Genomic DNA, 14,764 nt, shown 5'->3' with positions numbered 1-14,764 from the left:
TATTAAAGCATTAAAGTCAATCCATGAAGAATAAAGGTTAAATGCACATTTTTACCTGAGCCTGAGCCCAAGACAGGGCTTGGGAAACATAGAGGAAGCATCGTTTGCAGTACATCTTCCAGCCAACTGGACAGCGTCTGGGTGTCTTCACAACATGATCTTCTCCTGAAGACAAGCATACAAAGCAACACTAAAGTACTTTTTGGAACAGTCATTTTGGTTTTTAGCTTTCTGGACCACTTGGTTTGGGTTTTTTTGTTTGTTTGTTTTGGGGTTTTTTGTTCTTCTTATGTGTTACACTTCAAATCAAATATCAAATGTTAATTTCTATCAATTAAAAAGGATGATATAAGTGTATTAGACTATCACTCATCTAGTTTTTATGACATGTGGTCTAATAAATCTGTGAAGCACTGTATGTTAAATGTTCGAACATTTTTATCTCAAAATGACTATAAGAAATCGATCCATGTGTTTACTCTTAGCAGTTTACTACTGCAGAACTATTTAAATGATCAGTAAGTACAGCAACCAGTCCTCACACATACACAGTAATTTGACCATGTAGTCCCATACTGAAGTCAACCTAGGGTAACATGGCAAAGGTTCCCTGTTAAGAACAGAACTTTCTTGTTATGTTAGTTCAAGCTCAAGCTTTGCCCCCCAGTGCACCTCTGGCTTGTTCAGTGTCGACCCAATTAGACCTTTTAGATCCACAGATGTATTTTTAACTGTTTGCACAATTAAAGCTAAATGTGGTGTTACTTGTTCCAAAGAACATGTACGGTTGTCCCGTTCTTTGGAATAAGCTTCCTGCAGAATTGAGGCCAATTACATCTGTGCTTACATTCAAAACAGACTGTAAAACATTTGCTTTTCACAGGCCTACACTCAATAACTGTGTTTGTTTACTCTTTTCATACTTTCCTATATTATAGTTATATGCTCCTTCATAAAATCAGGTGCTCTCCTGCCTGTACATTTATTCATACTGTGACTGGTCAGATAGTGCCAACGTTTAAACATTTCTTTTTCAATTTATTTTCTCTCATAACCCATAACAATTCTTTTGTACCACAAACTTAGCTGTGTGTCCTGCTGGACAGAAATATATTCTGGAAATTTTCCACAGACCTGTAAGCAATAGTTCCTCTGTACCACTGCTGCCCTCTTCATCTTCAAGATCTGGATATATTCAAACAGATGTTGACTCTCATCATCAGTTTTCCATTCTATTCCATAAGCACATTATACTCCAGTACTCACCAATAGCAGATGTCAAAGCCATCACTGCACACAGAAGTGCGGACACAATCAGCAGCTTCATGCTTATGTTTAGTATCTCTGTGGAAAACAAGATCTGAAGTGACAGGTGGTTAAAAGAGAAAGGAGATTCAGAGAGTTTGTAGCAGGTGATCTATTTCTGTAAGAGTAGTAGCTGTCAGCTTCAGCCTTCCAGTGGGAATGAAGTGGGAAACAGATCTAAGAGCAGCACTTATAAACTGTTATGTTTACATAGTTGCAAAATCAGGAAGTAATATTTCATTAGAAAAAAAACTGATGGAAAAAAAAGTCATGTCACCCAGATCATTGCGGCATTTTTCTCGGAGTCAAAACATCATGTTGTCTTAATTTCATTTACTGACTGATGATCAAAGAGGAGGATCCACAGAGCACAACCACTCAACAATCGATAAAACTGTCCTCCGTTTCTTTTCTCTTTTTATTTAGAGAGCATCCTGCATTCACCGTTATGAATACAATAATATTAAATTTCACTATTACCAACAAAAATATCTTTTAAGTAATATGTTATTTAATTTTAACATTATTTACATAATTTATTGTGTGAGATGTAAAGCAGCTCACACACCCTATTTGTAACTGATTTGCAGGTATGAGTTTTAATGATGGACAGACAATTTCAGTATTGAAATACATGGTGCAAGGTTCAGTGCTAGCACTAGCAGGGATCTGTCCCAACACATCTGTTGTAACTATTCTGTACTGCTGTGTAATTTCAGTAGAAAAAGATTAGATCACATTCTCCTTTTGACCTGTAGCATTGGCATTTTTTTTATTTTACTTGTTCATGCATGTATCCTTTGTGGTCACACTTCGTCTACATATTTGACATGATATTAATATGATTATAATAATTATTAGATCAGCCGGGGGAGGTAGAGCATCGGCCCCAGCCACTGGCAGGTACAGAGTGCTGTTTAAAATCCAGAATAGCATTAAGCCATTTTCATCACATGTTAACATGAGGTGGAACGAAATTATGTACACACGGTCCCGGAGTGAAAAGAGACAGAATAATGAAAAAAACTTATTTTTACAAAAAATTGATAAATAAATAGTTTAAAAAAGCAGAATAAATAATAAATTGATATGACAAATAATATGATAAGTAGAGTGTAACAACCTGAGTACCAGTATGGAGTATGGATATAGAATGTAGGTATAAATATAGGTATAAATACTTTAGCAGCAAAGGGCATGACGACCAGCACTGATAAAGTGGCAGTGTTAGTAAGTATACCTGCTACCCTCCACCTGATACTGTCTTATTTAGCAACTTGTTGTTCAGCCTCTGATTTGTAATAGATAGACAACTCTTGTGACATTAATAGCTGAAGGTTTCTGGACTGAACCTGATTTTATTTTCTTTAGTTGAAAATGCAAGGCATAAGCTGTCACATTGGAAAGATGTAAAAACAATGTACGTTAAGAAGGGAAGTTTTTGTTTACAAAGGTGTTGAAAACACCTTAAAAAACCTTTTGAACTAGCTCAAACGCAACTGCTGGCCAAAGTTTATCTGCTCTTAGTGGATTTGCACAGCTGAATTCAACAATATGTACTTATGACCAGGAACACCACAGTCACTGTGCACCAGTGCAACGTAGTGCATTATTGTAAAATCTAAACTGTAAAGCAAGCTGGCCTGTTTAACCCTCACTGAACTTTCTCCTAGTAATTTCATACAACCTTAAAATAACACAAAGTTAGTACACCATAGCTTTTTTTGCAGGATATCTTCCTGCACTGGCATGCCTTTTCTGACTCTCTCTCTCTCTCCCTCTTGTTCTCTTTTTCTCCCTGCCTGTGTATGTGTCTTTATGTTCGTGGGTGTGTTTTTATTTAGCTCTTACAGCATTGGTTTGTCCAGGCTTCCCCACCCAGCTGTCAAGCCTTGCTAAAGATCTGTTGGTTAACCAATCTGGTGCTCATGGGGTCATCACAGTGACTATTTTAGCCTGAACCAATCCCTTACTCATTGCCTGATTGTTGCACTGGCAAGAGGTTTTGTGTTGTGGCTTATCCTTAATCCTACTTCCGGGCCTAAAGTAGTCTGCGTTTAATATAGCTTTTGTGTTGTTAACATGTTTAATGTTTCGTATTTTCTTCTATTTAATCTCAAAAAGCTCCTAAAACAGTCAGTGATCACTGTTGACCTCCCTCGGCTTTTATTACCGCTAATCATTTATTTAAGCTCAGTTTTTAAAACCTTAGGATGTAACTACAGCCCAGCCCATGCAGCAGTATATGAATGACTAACCTCGTATTGTGGATGGATTATCTCAGTTGTTCTCCTGGTTGAAGTTTGGTCCTTTTACAGCATCCTGCCATGCGATTAAATTTGTTCCTGACCACCGAGAACACTCACGTTAACTTTTATCGAGTGGAAAAAAAGTAAGCTTGTTTATATTATGCTAACATAGCTGTGTCGCTAGCGGTCACGTAGCACATCATTATATACCAGCTAGCCAAAGTTCAGTAACCCTACAAACATCACTGCTGTTTAGTTTTCTGTCTTCATTTATGTTGGAAGTGATAACAGAGCTGTACGTTTTAATTTGTTTCCAAAACCCCACATTCAGGACATGCTATATTGTATTTAGATAGAAGCTAGCGAGCTAACTTCCTGCTAACTTCTAACTCCGTTAAATGTCATAAATTCCGTTTTCATGGATGCCTGGATGTTAAACTCAATTGTTACACCTGGTAGAGCAGAACGCTGATCATTTTATTAAAGATGAAAGACTTTAGACAGTTTTTCAACTCTCAGTAATGCCATAGTGATCGTTTGATATATGGACCTGCAGCGGAGTTTAGGCCCAGACACGGCTAGTGACGTCAGACTTAACGACCGGATAGCTAAAGAACCATCTACAAAATAAAAAGGTTCTTTGACGTATGATGGTTCTTTAAAGAACCATGAAGACATCTGAAGAACCATTTAAGAACCATAATTTTTCTGAGAGTATGTGAAAGCACAGTGTTGGACACCCTGACTATTCAACTGCTCAGGGTACCTTTATCTCTTAACCCTTTAAGACCTACCATAGAACCAAGTCCGCCAGAGCTTATATTATATTTTTACATGCTGTGGAGCCATTTTTTGGGATCATTTCAAGTTGCTATACATCAATACAACCGTTATAGCCCAGATTTTAATAATATATATGCATTAAGTGCATAGGAACTACATAAATTGCAAAAAAGTGCAATAAACTAAAAAGAAAAATTGAAAATCGTTTTTGTTTTTTTAACATATATTTCTAGTTAGAGAAATTTAAGAGGCTTATCCCTCAAAACTGTAAATACAAAAAAGTTGCACAAAATAGTTTCCCACCACAGGAAATTTATTTTGAGTGTCTTCATAGTTTTATTTTTGAAATACACCAATTTTTTCATACTGCAGGAAAAACGAAAATAAACATTATAGTGCAAATTTACAAAAAAGCAGCATATGCATCAAAATAAACTATTTCCAGCAGTGCAATATGAGTCCTAAGCATCCCAGAAACGACACAGAACGTCATAAAGTCAAAGATAACTTTTAAAAACACCAGTATAAGCTCATGAGGCCCTGATGGTAAAAAAAACTACATTTCCGCAAAAATGACGTCACTTCCGGTTTTGGGCAGGTCATGGCGGACATGCAAAAGTTCGCGCTGACGTCTATTCCAACGTAGGAAGTGTTATGAACAGCTGATTGGATCGGCAAAGCGAGTTTCTGGAATATTATGTTTTTGTTGCTGCAAGTGCTTTTTATGCAGTTTTTGCAAAGCTATATGTGGAAGGAAACTGTGACCTAGGACAAGCTGATGGCATAAGATGTAAGTACAACTCCGGTTTCATATGCAAAAAAATTATTGCGCTAGCTTATGTGTTTGCAGAGCTACCGGGATTTAAAAATAGTTACGCAAAACAGAGCGTGCCCGCTCCGACCGGCTTTAAAGGGTTAAAGCCCTCGTACACTTGGAATTGGCAATAAGTAATTGTATGTTCTGCAAATCTTTATTTTTGTTCAAGACATTAGCAGTACATATTAAAACAAAAACAAATGATCAGTGTTTATGTGTATTGTGGAATTGTCTTATTACGTCACTCTGTGAATATAACACTGTATGTTATATTATAAAGACCCCACAGACATAAGACATGTGCAATGTATTTCTCTAAAATTCAGAAAAGATTAACTTTCAGGTATTTCTTGTCACCAGGCAAATACTTTCATATGATGAAAGCCAACCCTGCCAGAGGACAGCAGGGCCACTAGTGGTGTGCGGATCGATACTGAAATATCGATTCCTCCGATACCAGCAATTTATGTTCTAGAATCGATTCTCATATTATAATATCGATATTTTAGTACTCTGGGGTAAATTTGTAGTTTTTCCATTAAAATGAACGCAGTGGAAAGAAACTATACAATTCAGATCGTCTAATTTGGAAGGAACTACTTCCTCTTACGCCTTTCATAGTCATATGCGGAATACGGCTGTATAAATGTGTCCCAGCCCCTGGCGTGCACACTCACAACAATGGCTGAGCGCAAACAGTGTATGGACACGTTGTTGTGGCAACACCACTGACCTCATCAAACACCTCGGAGTAAATCACATCACAGAATATGATAAGCTTATGTTGAGGCGAACTAAAGAGGAGGACAGGGACAGGTGCTGCTAGGGTGAGACAGACGTCTCTCGCAGAGTCCTTTAGTGCTGCAGGCAGGCAACATGCTCAAATAGCGCACAACGACAGTTTCTTTTATTTCTATATGATTATTCTGCATTATTAAGCAATAAAAACAAGTTGTCTGATGTCCTCTAATCATTATGAAGCAATATGGTTATAATAATAATGGATTGGGTTTATATAGCGCTTTTCAAGGCACCCAAAGCGCTTTACAATACCACTATTCATTCACTCTCGCATTCACACACTGGTGGAGGCAAGCTACAGTTGTAGCCATATCGCGCCATCGGCCCCTCTGGCCAACACCAGTAGGCGGTAGTGCAAAGTGTCTTGCCCAAGGACACAACGACCAGGACAGAGAGCCCGGGGATCGAACCGGCGACCTTCCGGTTACAGATACGCTTCCCAACCCCCTGAGCCACGGTCGTTATGTTATTATTACAATTACATAATACAATTATATATTGTATTATGAAATGCAATGAAACATTAAGTTTTTGTACAGAGTATCGGTATCGGATCAGTATCGCCGATACCACCCTGAATTTTACTTGGTATCGGATCGGAAAGGAAATCAGTGGTATCGCACATCACTAAGGGCCACAGGGCCAGATCTCTGAAATATGGCCAAGCAGATCCGCCCTCCTGAAATTGCCCTGGAGTGGGTGTGGTCTCTCTGTCTCTCCTGTCTGGGTGCCCTCTGTTTAGTACAGCTGACTCCCATCAGCATTTAGAGGTACTTCAGGCTAGGGGTAGGTGAGCTCTAGGCCAAAGAGCCTTGTGGTGTTGCAGCTGGTGAGATGAGTGTGTGCATGCTGCTTAATTACTCATGCTCTATGGAGAGGAGTGTGCTTGGTGATTAACCTTTAGTTGAGTTCCTGTTTCTCTTTATTCTTTATTATTCTGGTTGCTTCCGTACGTTTTTCGCTGCTTAACTACTCCCTCAGTTTTTGTGCTATTTACACCGTTCAAATCTTAAACAATTCTGCTCTTTCTGCTATGACTTTTGGTGCTCCGCACTTCTATACTTTTTGAGATATTGAATTTCTTATGCAATATTTTTTGCCCATTTCTTCCACATTATCCATGTTGTGACTGATTTTGCTTGCCGGAATGAGCTGTGTTTTAGCTCAGTGAGATGAGCAGCCGTCCTCAGACTGGGAGGCCAGGGTTCAAATCCCGCTTAAGGCAACAATTTTTTCAGTTATCAATTCAACACCCCAACACTTTTTCCTTCACCCCTTTTCAGCAGAATTGTGAGTTTTTTCACCCCTTTTCAGCACAAATCCCATCTTTTTCAGGTGTTTTCAGCAGAAACCTCTTTTAAGCAGAATTTTCTGCTTCTATACCTCTGTCCAGCAGAAATTCTGCTGATTCACCTGTTTTCTGCAGAATTTTTAGCCTTTTCTCCTCTTATCAGCACAACTTTCAACAACTTCTGCTAATTTCAGAAGAATTGTCAGTCTCTCCACCTCTTTTTTTTGTGAGAATGAGTTTGGCTCAGTAAGATGAATAGCGGCCTTGAGATCAGAAGGGCCAGTTTCGAATCCTGCTCCTGGCAACATTTCTTTTCACCTCTTTTTAGTACAAATTTCAGCTTCTTTACCCATTTTCAGTAGAATTTTTTGCTTTTCACCACTTTTCAGCAAATATTTCTGCTTCAGCACCTTTTTTATAGCAGAATTTTCAGTTTCTTCACCACCATACAACTTTTTGCAACTTCTTTTTCAGCTTTTTTAAGCAGACAGCTTCAGTGTCTAGGCATCCACACAGCAAATTTTTCTAGTTTTGCTTACTTTCCAGGGCTTTTGACCAACTATTGAGTTTTGTTCTGTTTTCTTTTTAAAAGTTGATACTGGCTTGACAGTCTTTTTGAGTTAGTATTGTTGAAACTTTAATAAAACCTTTTTAATTTAACCGTTTTGCCTTTCTCTTCTTTTTAAACCCGGACACTTTTTGAGGGAATGTAACACTAGCAGTGAACCGAGATGCAGCCAGACCATCCCCCGAACCCCCAGGCAGGGTGTATGAAGTATCAAATGGGGTGTAGGAAGGACAAGCATATCTAAGTCTTAATTGTTATTATGTATATTAAAAAAGTTCTACACCATATTGAAAATATTGGAGGCTCAACCAAAGGCTAGGCTACCCTAGTTTACACCCTAAAAGGAAAGATCAAGGCATCATCCCCTGTATGGACAACTAGTTTGGACCTTTTGATCAAAGTTATCATGATTATTTGCTATAACCTCACATTGTTTTCAAAATCACGGTATCAGATATAGACTTCATGTGCTACTAACGCGCAATAAAAATAAATGTAAAAAATTTCAGTGTTTGGGACATCTTGAGCTGGATGCTTTAAATGTTAAAGCACTAAAACTCACACATTACAGATTTATGTAAAACCTTTATATGTACATAGTGTAAACAGATTCTGAGCAAAGTCAAAAATTTGCATTCTACACTGGTTTACACCCTAAACTTATTATCTTAGTATGAAAAGTAATGACTGCATTTACTGTAATTTAACAATCTTTTCAAAACCACTGTATCAGATACATAATTAATTTACAACTGACTTCCCTTAAAAATCAAATAACAAACTAAAATAATAAACTGCGCCAGTCAATGCACAAAACTGAATCAGGATGTTGCTTAACCCTCCTGCCATCCTTTAAAAAACTCACACCCATCACCCTAGGGACCATTCTCAGCCACGCCATAAAAAGACCATATATCCATATTTTATTCCACTTTAAATTAGCCAACCTTGTAAAACTACTTCTCCCTGAAATATTCATGTAAAGTTTTAATTATATTTTCGTTGTTTTAACCCTTCAAATCCCAGTGTTATTACATGAACGCCCTGTGTTATAAGCCCCAAAAACCAAAAAACGAAACTAAATATTTCCACAAAAAACCAGTTGAAGTAATATGTGATTGTCATTATAAGTAGGCCTTTAGATGGACCAAAGATTGGCACCAAGATACATTTTGACCTGCCATTATTTTTTTTGCATTTTTTTTGCAATTTAAAAATTAAAACTTCAAGGCCCTGAGTCTTCATTGACATCCAAGAAAAGAAGAAAAAATAAAATCATATGATGATAATTTGGGGTTGAAAAATAGCGTTTATAATGGAAGTCAATGGGCAGAAAATGGTCCCCAGGGTGATGGGTGTGGGGATTTCTGCTGCTCAGCCATTTTAGGCTGATTTAAGGAATTCACACTGGAATATTAACATTGACAGGTAAAAACTATCCTGTGGCAAGTTTGGTTATATTCCACTGAACACAGTGGAAATGGCAGCCATTTAACACATAGCAGTGGCACAAAAAGGTCCCAAGAAGGCAGGAAGGTTAAGAGAGGTTGCCTCCCTAAGTCAGTGATTAGAGGGTGTTACCTTAAAACAGTTTTACCCGGTTCGTAGATTCCTCAGGCCTCCAGAAAGAACACCGGGGACTCAGTAGTCAATTCACAACACTTTTATTAATCCACACTCATTGATTACACATATTGATTATACCTTCTAGAAGGGAGATGTACAGGACCCCAGAACTCCTCTGCAGATCTCAACTCCTTTGTCTGTTTCACTCAGTTTTTTAGAAGTGACCCCATCATAAAACCCCCCATGGTATGCTGCAAACTCTGTGTCTGTGTGTTTGCACGAGCCTGTGAATGCCTGTGTGTGTGCGTACCTGTATGTCTATGTGAGTGCATGTGAGTGAGTGTATGCGCGTACCTGTGTGTATGTGTGAGTGCACGTGAGTGAGTGTGCGTGTGGATGTGTGTGCGTGACAGTTAAAACACTATGTGCGTATATCTCTATGTTCGTCCCTTCCTGAGGGTCATAAACGTCCATCTCCCTTCCAAACCAAAGTTATTTAGTTACAAACTTTGAGACTCCCACCCAGGCATGCCCTGAGAAATTTCCACTCAACATTAACTCCTTTTTGTCTTAATCTCACAGTTCAAGTGGGGCAGGGTCTCCTAGAAATCTACTTCTAAGTTCATGACACAATCAGGCCTTTATTACATTGAGGGCAGTGTCAGTGTCTCTACAATAATTCTAGATTCTATGTTAACACATCTCTAAACTCTAAAATAAGCTAAACATTCCTACAAGGGGCAACTGGTTTCCTTTGCCATTTGGTAAAGATTAGAAAAGGCACACGCGTTGAGCTGGCGTTAGGGTCAGATCAGGACGGTTTATTCTACATGATAGTATCTCTGAACAACTTCAGGTATCTCCAAAAATTGATTCTTAGAGTTTTCAGTGGGCGAAATAATAATGTATACTTTATTGATCCCCATGGGAAAATTTGTCTCTCTGAATTTTACCTATTCACTCAGTGAAGCAGTGGTCAGCCACTAAGCAGGCACAGTACAGTGCTCAAGGGTACCTCAGGGTAGGCGTTCCGTGTATTTGAACCCCTGGCCTTTCAATTATGGGGCGACCACTCTACCTACTGAGCTATCCCTGCCCCTAATGCTTTGTCACTCATCCTGGTGACTTCTTCAGTCTCAGCTGACAGCAGGTTTCCTCAATCTTATAAACAGTACCTTTGCACAATATCTGAAACTAGCACCACTGAATGAACAATGGGCTGTGAGGTCAGTGTCTTGATCATTAATATGCAAGTTGTCATGACCACTGATAAACAACCACTGATCAGCAGTGTTGGGCAAGTTACTTTGAAAAAGTAATTAATTATAGTTACTAGTTACTTCTTCAAAAAAAGTAACTGAGTTACAAGATTTTAAAAGTAATTAATTACTTGAAAAGTAACTATTGCGTTACTTAAAAAAAAAAAATTAACCCTCCGGGGTCCAGGGTATAATTGGCCATTTTTGACTACTTTTTATTTTCCCTCCACATTTTACCTTTAACCCTTTAAAGCTGGTCGGAGCGGGCACGCTCCATTTTGCGAAACTCTTTTAAAATCCCCGTAGAACCCGAACCATGTAAGCTAGCGCAATAATTTTTTTGCATATGAAACTGGGGGAAGTTGTACTTACATCTCATTGTCTTGTCCTAGGTCACGGTTTCCTTCCACATATAGCTTTGCAAAAATTGCATAAAAAGCGCTTGCAGGAACAAAAACAAAATATTCCAGAAACACGCTTTGCCGATCCGATCAGCTGTTCGGTACATTGAAATAGACGTCAGCGCGAACTATCGCATGTCCGCCATTACCTGCCCGAAACCGGAAGTGACGTAATTTTCGTGGATAATGTAGTTTTTTACTTGTAGGCCTTATAAGCCTATACTGGTGTTTTTAAAAGTCACGTTTGACTTTTATGCTTTTCCGAATAGTTTCTAGGATGCTTACAACTCAAATTGCACAGCTTTAAATAGTTTATTTTGATGCACATGCTGTTTTCTTTGCAAATTTGCATTATAGGATTGTTTTTTGTTTTTTCTGCAGCATTTGAGAAATTGGAGTATCTGAAAAATAAAACTACGAAAACACTCAAAATAAATTTCCTGTGGTTGGAAACAATTTTTTGCAACTTTTTTGTATTTAAAGTTTTGAGGGATAAGCCTCTCTAAGTAGAAATATGTCGCAGCAGATGGCCGCCCCTCCTTGAGCCTGGTTCTGCTGGAGGTTTCTTCCTGTTAAAAGGGAGTTTTTCCTTCCCACTGTCGCAAAAGTGCTTGCTCATAGGGGGTCATATGATTGTTTGGTTCTACTGTAAAATATAATTTGATTTGGCACTATATAAATAAAATTGAATTGAACTGAATATTTAATAATAAAAAAGTGATCTATTGCAAAATTACCTTCTGTTCATCCTTCTCAAAGTCAGTCTGGAGTTCAGTCTGCTTGTGTGGACAAACTGTATTCAGCTTTAAATAAGAAAAAAAAATGACTCATTCAAACATGACTCAGCGATTCTATTGGCCCCAACATCCTGATCCTTTTACAGGGAATACCTTGAAACTCACCTGACCTGTCATCAGAAAAAGCAAAGTAAACTTTATAATGTTTATTCAAGGCTTCAGCAGTGCTTTAGTATTTGTTTCAATACTTCACATAGTGTTTCTGGCAGACGTAACAATAAGAGACTGCACTGACACAACACATGTGCAAGGTCTTTCTCTGAAATTTTGATAAGATGAAATTGCAGGTCACGAGTCAAATACTAATATATTTTGAAAGTATGAGCTATCATGAGCTTAGACAGAGTCCCAAAGATCCGCCTGATAACCGGCAGAATCCTCTCTCCACGTTGAAGAGGCCGAGCCACCCGGACCACAACTCCTCCATGGTCACCTTCCATGACCATGTATCAAAGGGATCAAAGCTCACTAAGCCCCAGATAAGCCCCAGATTCCAGGTCCAGTCATACATATACACACCCAGGCCATTCATTTACACATACCCACCAACTAACAACCTAAAGACAAAAATACACACCTCAACAACTACCTCTGAACTGCAGCAGAGCAGATGCTTCCCCAGAACCAGCAGGAAACCACCAGCTAGAACATCCCCGAAAGATCAGTGAATCCCGACTTAGGCGAGGTGTGTGAAATAGAGGTGTAGGAAGACCAACATAGCTAAGCCAATCTCAGCTGAGCATAGGGTAAATAATAGTACTAAGATTCTATATAATGGTAAAATGATAAATTGATCATTATTAATTTAGTTTTCTAGACAAATTACTACACCAAGCTGAAGATATCAGAGGCCCAGCCAATAAAAGGTGTGAAGAGCTGTAATAATTGCACATTTATTATAATCAATTCGTTAAATTTTAATAGAGTAAACTGACTGAAAGCAACATTTAAATCTGCATCCAACTCTAGTTTACACCCTAAATGGGAAAATCTAGCCAATAATGGTTGAAAGTTAGTGATAGCTATAAACCTATGTGCATTACATTAGCTTCATGTTTTCCACTTGGTATATGTCAAACTGCACTGTCCATTTTAAATAAATTAATAAATAAAATAAAATAAAATTAGTGTGTTGCCAGACCTGAATGCCTTCATCCTCTGTATGGATGGTCGTTTGGACCTTTCAAATTGTATTGTCATGAGAGAAACATAGTTGATGCATTTATTGTAATTTGACAATTTTTTCAAAGCCACTGTATCAGACATAGACTTACCTTGTTGTGCTACTAACTTCCACGTAAAACAAATTGTATCATTTATTCCTAAAACTAAATCAGGATGTTGCTTTAGAAAATGTCACTTGCAAGTGAGTTACACCCTCAGTAAATAAATACAGTACCAGTGAACTTCAACAGTGGTCTAAAGGCTGCAGTGTTTTTATATTAACTGTTTGAATTCACAAGTTTTATTTCTGTAAATTAAACCCTTGCTTGACACTATAGCTGGACTGGCCACTGGGCACGGTGGGCTGATGGTTATTTTTTGTGTTAGGTCTGCACTCGCAGGCCTTGCTAGCTCAGAGACTTATCACCACGAACAAAGCAAGACAATCAGAGCTAGGGTTGCAAAATTCCCGGAATTTTCAAAGATGGAATCTTTCCATGGGAATAAACGGGAATTAACGGGAATTTATGGGAATAAATGGGAATTAACGGGAATTTATGGGAATAAAGTGGGAATTTTCAAAATTGAAGGTTGGCTCTTCTTAGGGAACTTAAATATAGTTGAGCAAAGTATATTTTAGCATAATATTGACAAAAACAAACAAATGCAATTCAAATACACTTGAATATCCATGCCATTCCTTAATCACATGTACAGAGCACAAGCTTGCTGCATGGCTATTGAGACCACCTACTGGCACTGTGCATGCCTCCATCACATGTACACATGGACCACACTTTTGAGCCTGAAGGACAAAGAGTATTAAAGGCACACATTTGAGCCTGTGGACTTAACAAGTGAGGTAAGTTTTGGTGATATTATGGGAAAATATATTCATTAAATGTTTAAATTGTGAATATCACAAAAAATGTATTAATCTGGTAGATAGCAATCTGATAAGATGCTAAATAAAATGCTAGCATCTGTTAGATGCTAAATAAGCCATAGCTAGTATAACATAAAGAAGATGCTAGCTTCCTCATTTGGCTGTTTTGTTTTGAAGATCATTCCAGTTGTTTAGCTAGCCTTACTATTTATATCTGTTTATTATCATATTGCAATTGTATTATTACGATCTCTTGCATTGCATTCGCATTTTTACAAGCTCTTGTTTTATTTTACAGAAAAATGCCACGTGCGCTATCTGATGTGTGGAGACATTTTACACCAGCTAATGTACAAGGGAAATCTGTATATATGTGTAAGTATTGTGATAAGACGTACGTGAAGAATGCCACAAAAATGCAGCAGCACATTGCAAAGTGCAAAAAAATTCCTCAAGGCCCAACACATGCAGCAGCCAGGAGTTCCACTCAAGGGGAAAATTAATCTGTTTCAGCTGTATCAGAGTCAGATACCCACTCATCAGCTCCTGGTCCCTCTGGCATCGGAGGATTTTATGGATGACACTAGCCAGAAAAACGCAGATGAGTGTTTCGCTCGTGCAATCTATGCAACTGGCTCACCCCTGATGCTGACATCCAATGTGTACTGGAAGAGATTTTTGAATGTTCTCCGACCAGCATACATTCCCCCAACCAGACATGCATTGTCTCCTAATCTACTGGATGAAGAGTTCAGTCGAGTTCAAGCAAAGGTGAAACAGACCATTGACCAAGCTGACTGTATTTCAGTCATCTCTGATGGATGGTCCAATATCAGGGGACAAGGAATTATTAACTACATATTCACCACTCCTCAGC

General features: G+C 38.3%; 1 protein-coding gene across 1 annotated transcript in view; it reads right to left on the bottom strand.

Moving 5' to 3' along the window:
* Positions 1–1,452, bottom strand: part of LOC113017874 (type-2 ice-structuring protein-like) — a 2,534-nt gene extending 1,082 nt beyond the window's left edge. The window contains exons 1-3 of the mRNA XM_026160982.1: positions 1,267–1,452; positions 1,135–1,185; positions 56–165 (exon numbers count right to left, since the gene is read on the bottom strand). Of these exons, the coding sequence (XP_026016767.1) occupies positions 56–165; positions 1,135–1,185; positions 1,267–1,327 (222 nt within the window). The 5' untranslated portion in view covers positions 1,328–1,452. The remainder of the gene's footprint in view (positions 1–55; positions 166–1,134; positions 1,186–1,266) is intronic.
* Between the last annotated feature and the right edge of the window lie 13,312 nt (positions 1,453–14,764).

Source organism: Astatotilapia calliptera, unplaced genomic scaffold (genome assembly GCF_900246225.1).
Source record: "Astatotilapia calliptera unplaced genomic scaffold, fAstCal1.2 U_scaffold_25, whole genome shotgun sequence".
NCBI classification, from domain to species: domain Eukaryota; kingdom Metazoa; phylum Chordata; class Actinopteri; order Cichliformes; family Cichlidae; genus Astatotilapia; species Astatotilapia calliptera.
This window is presented reverse-complemented; position numbering and strand designations above follow the sequence as displayed.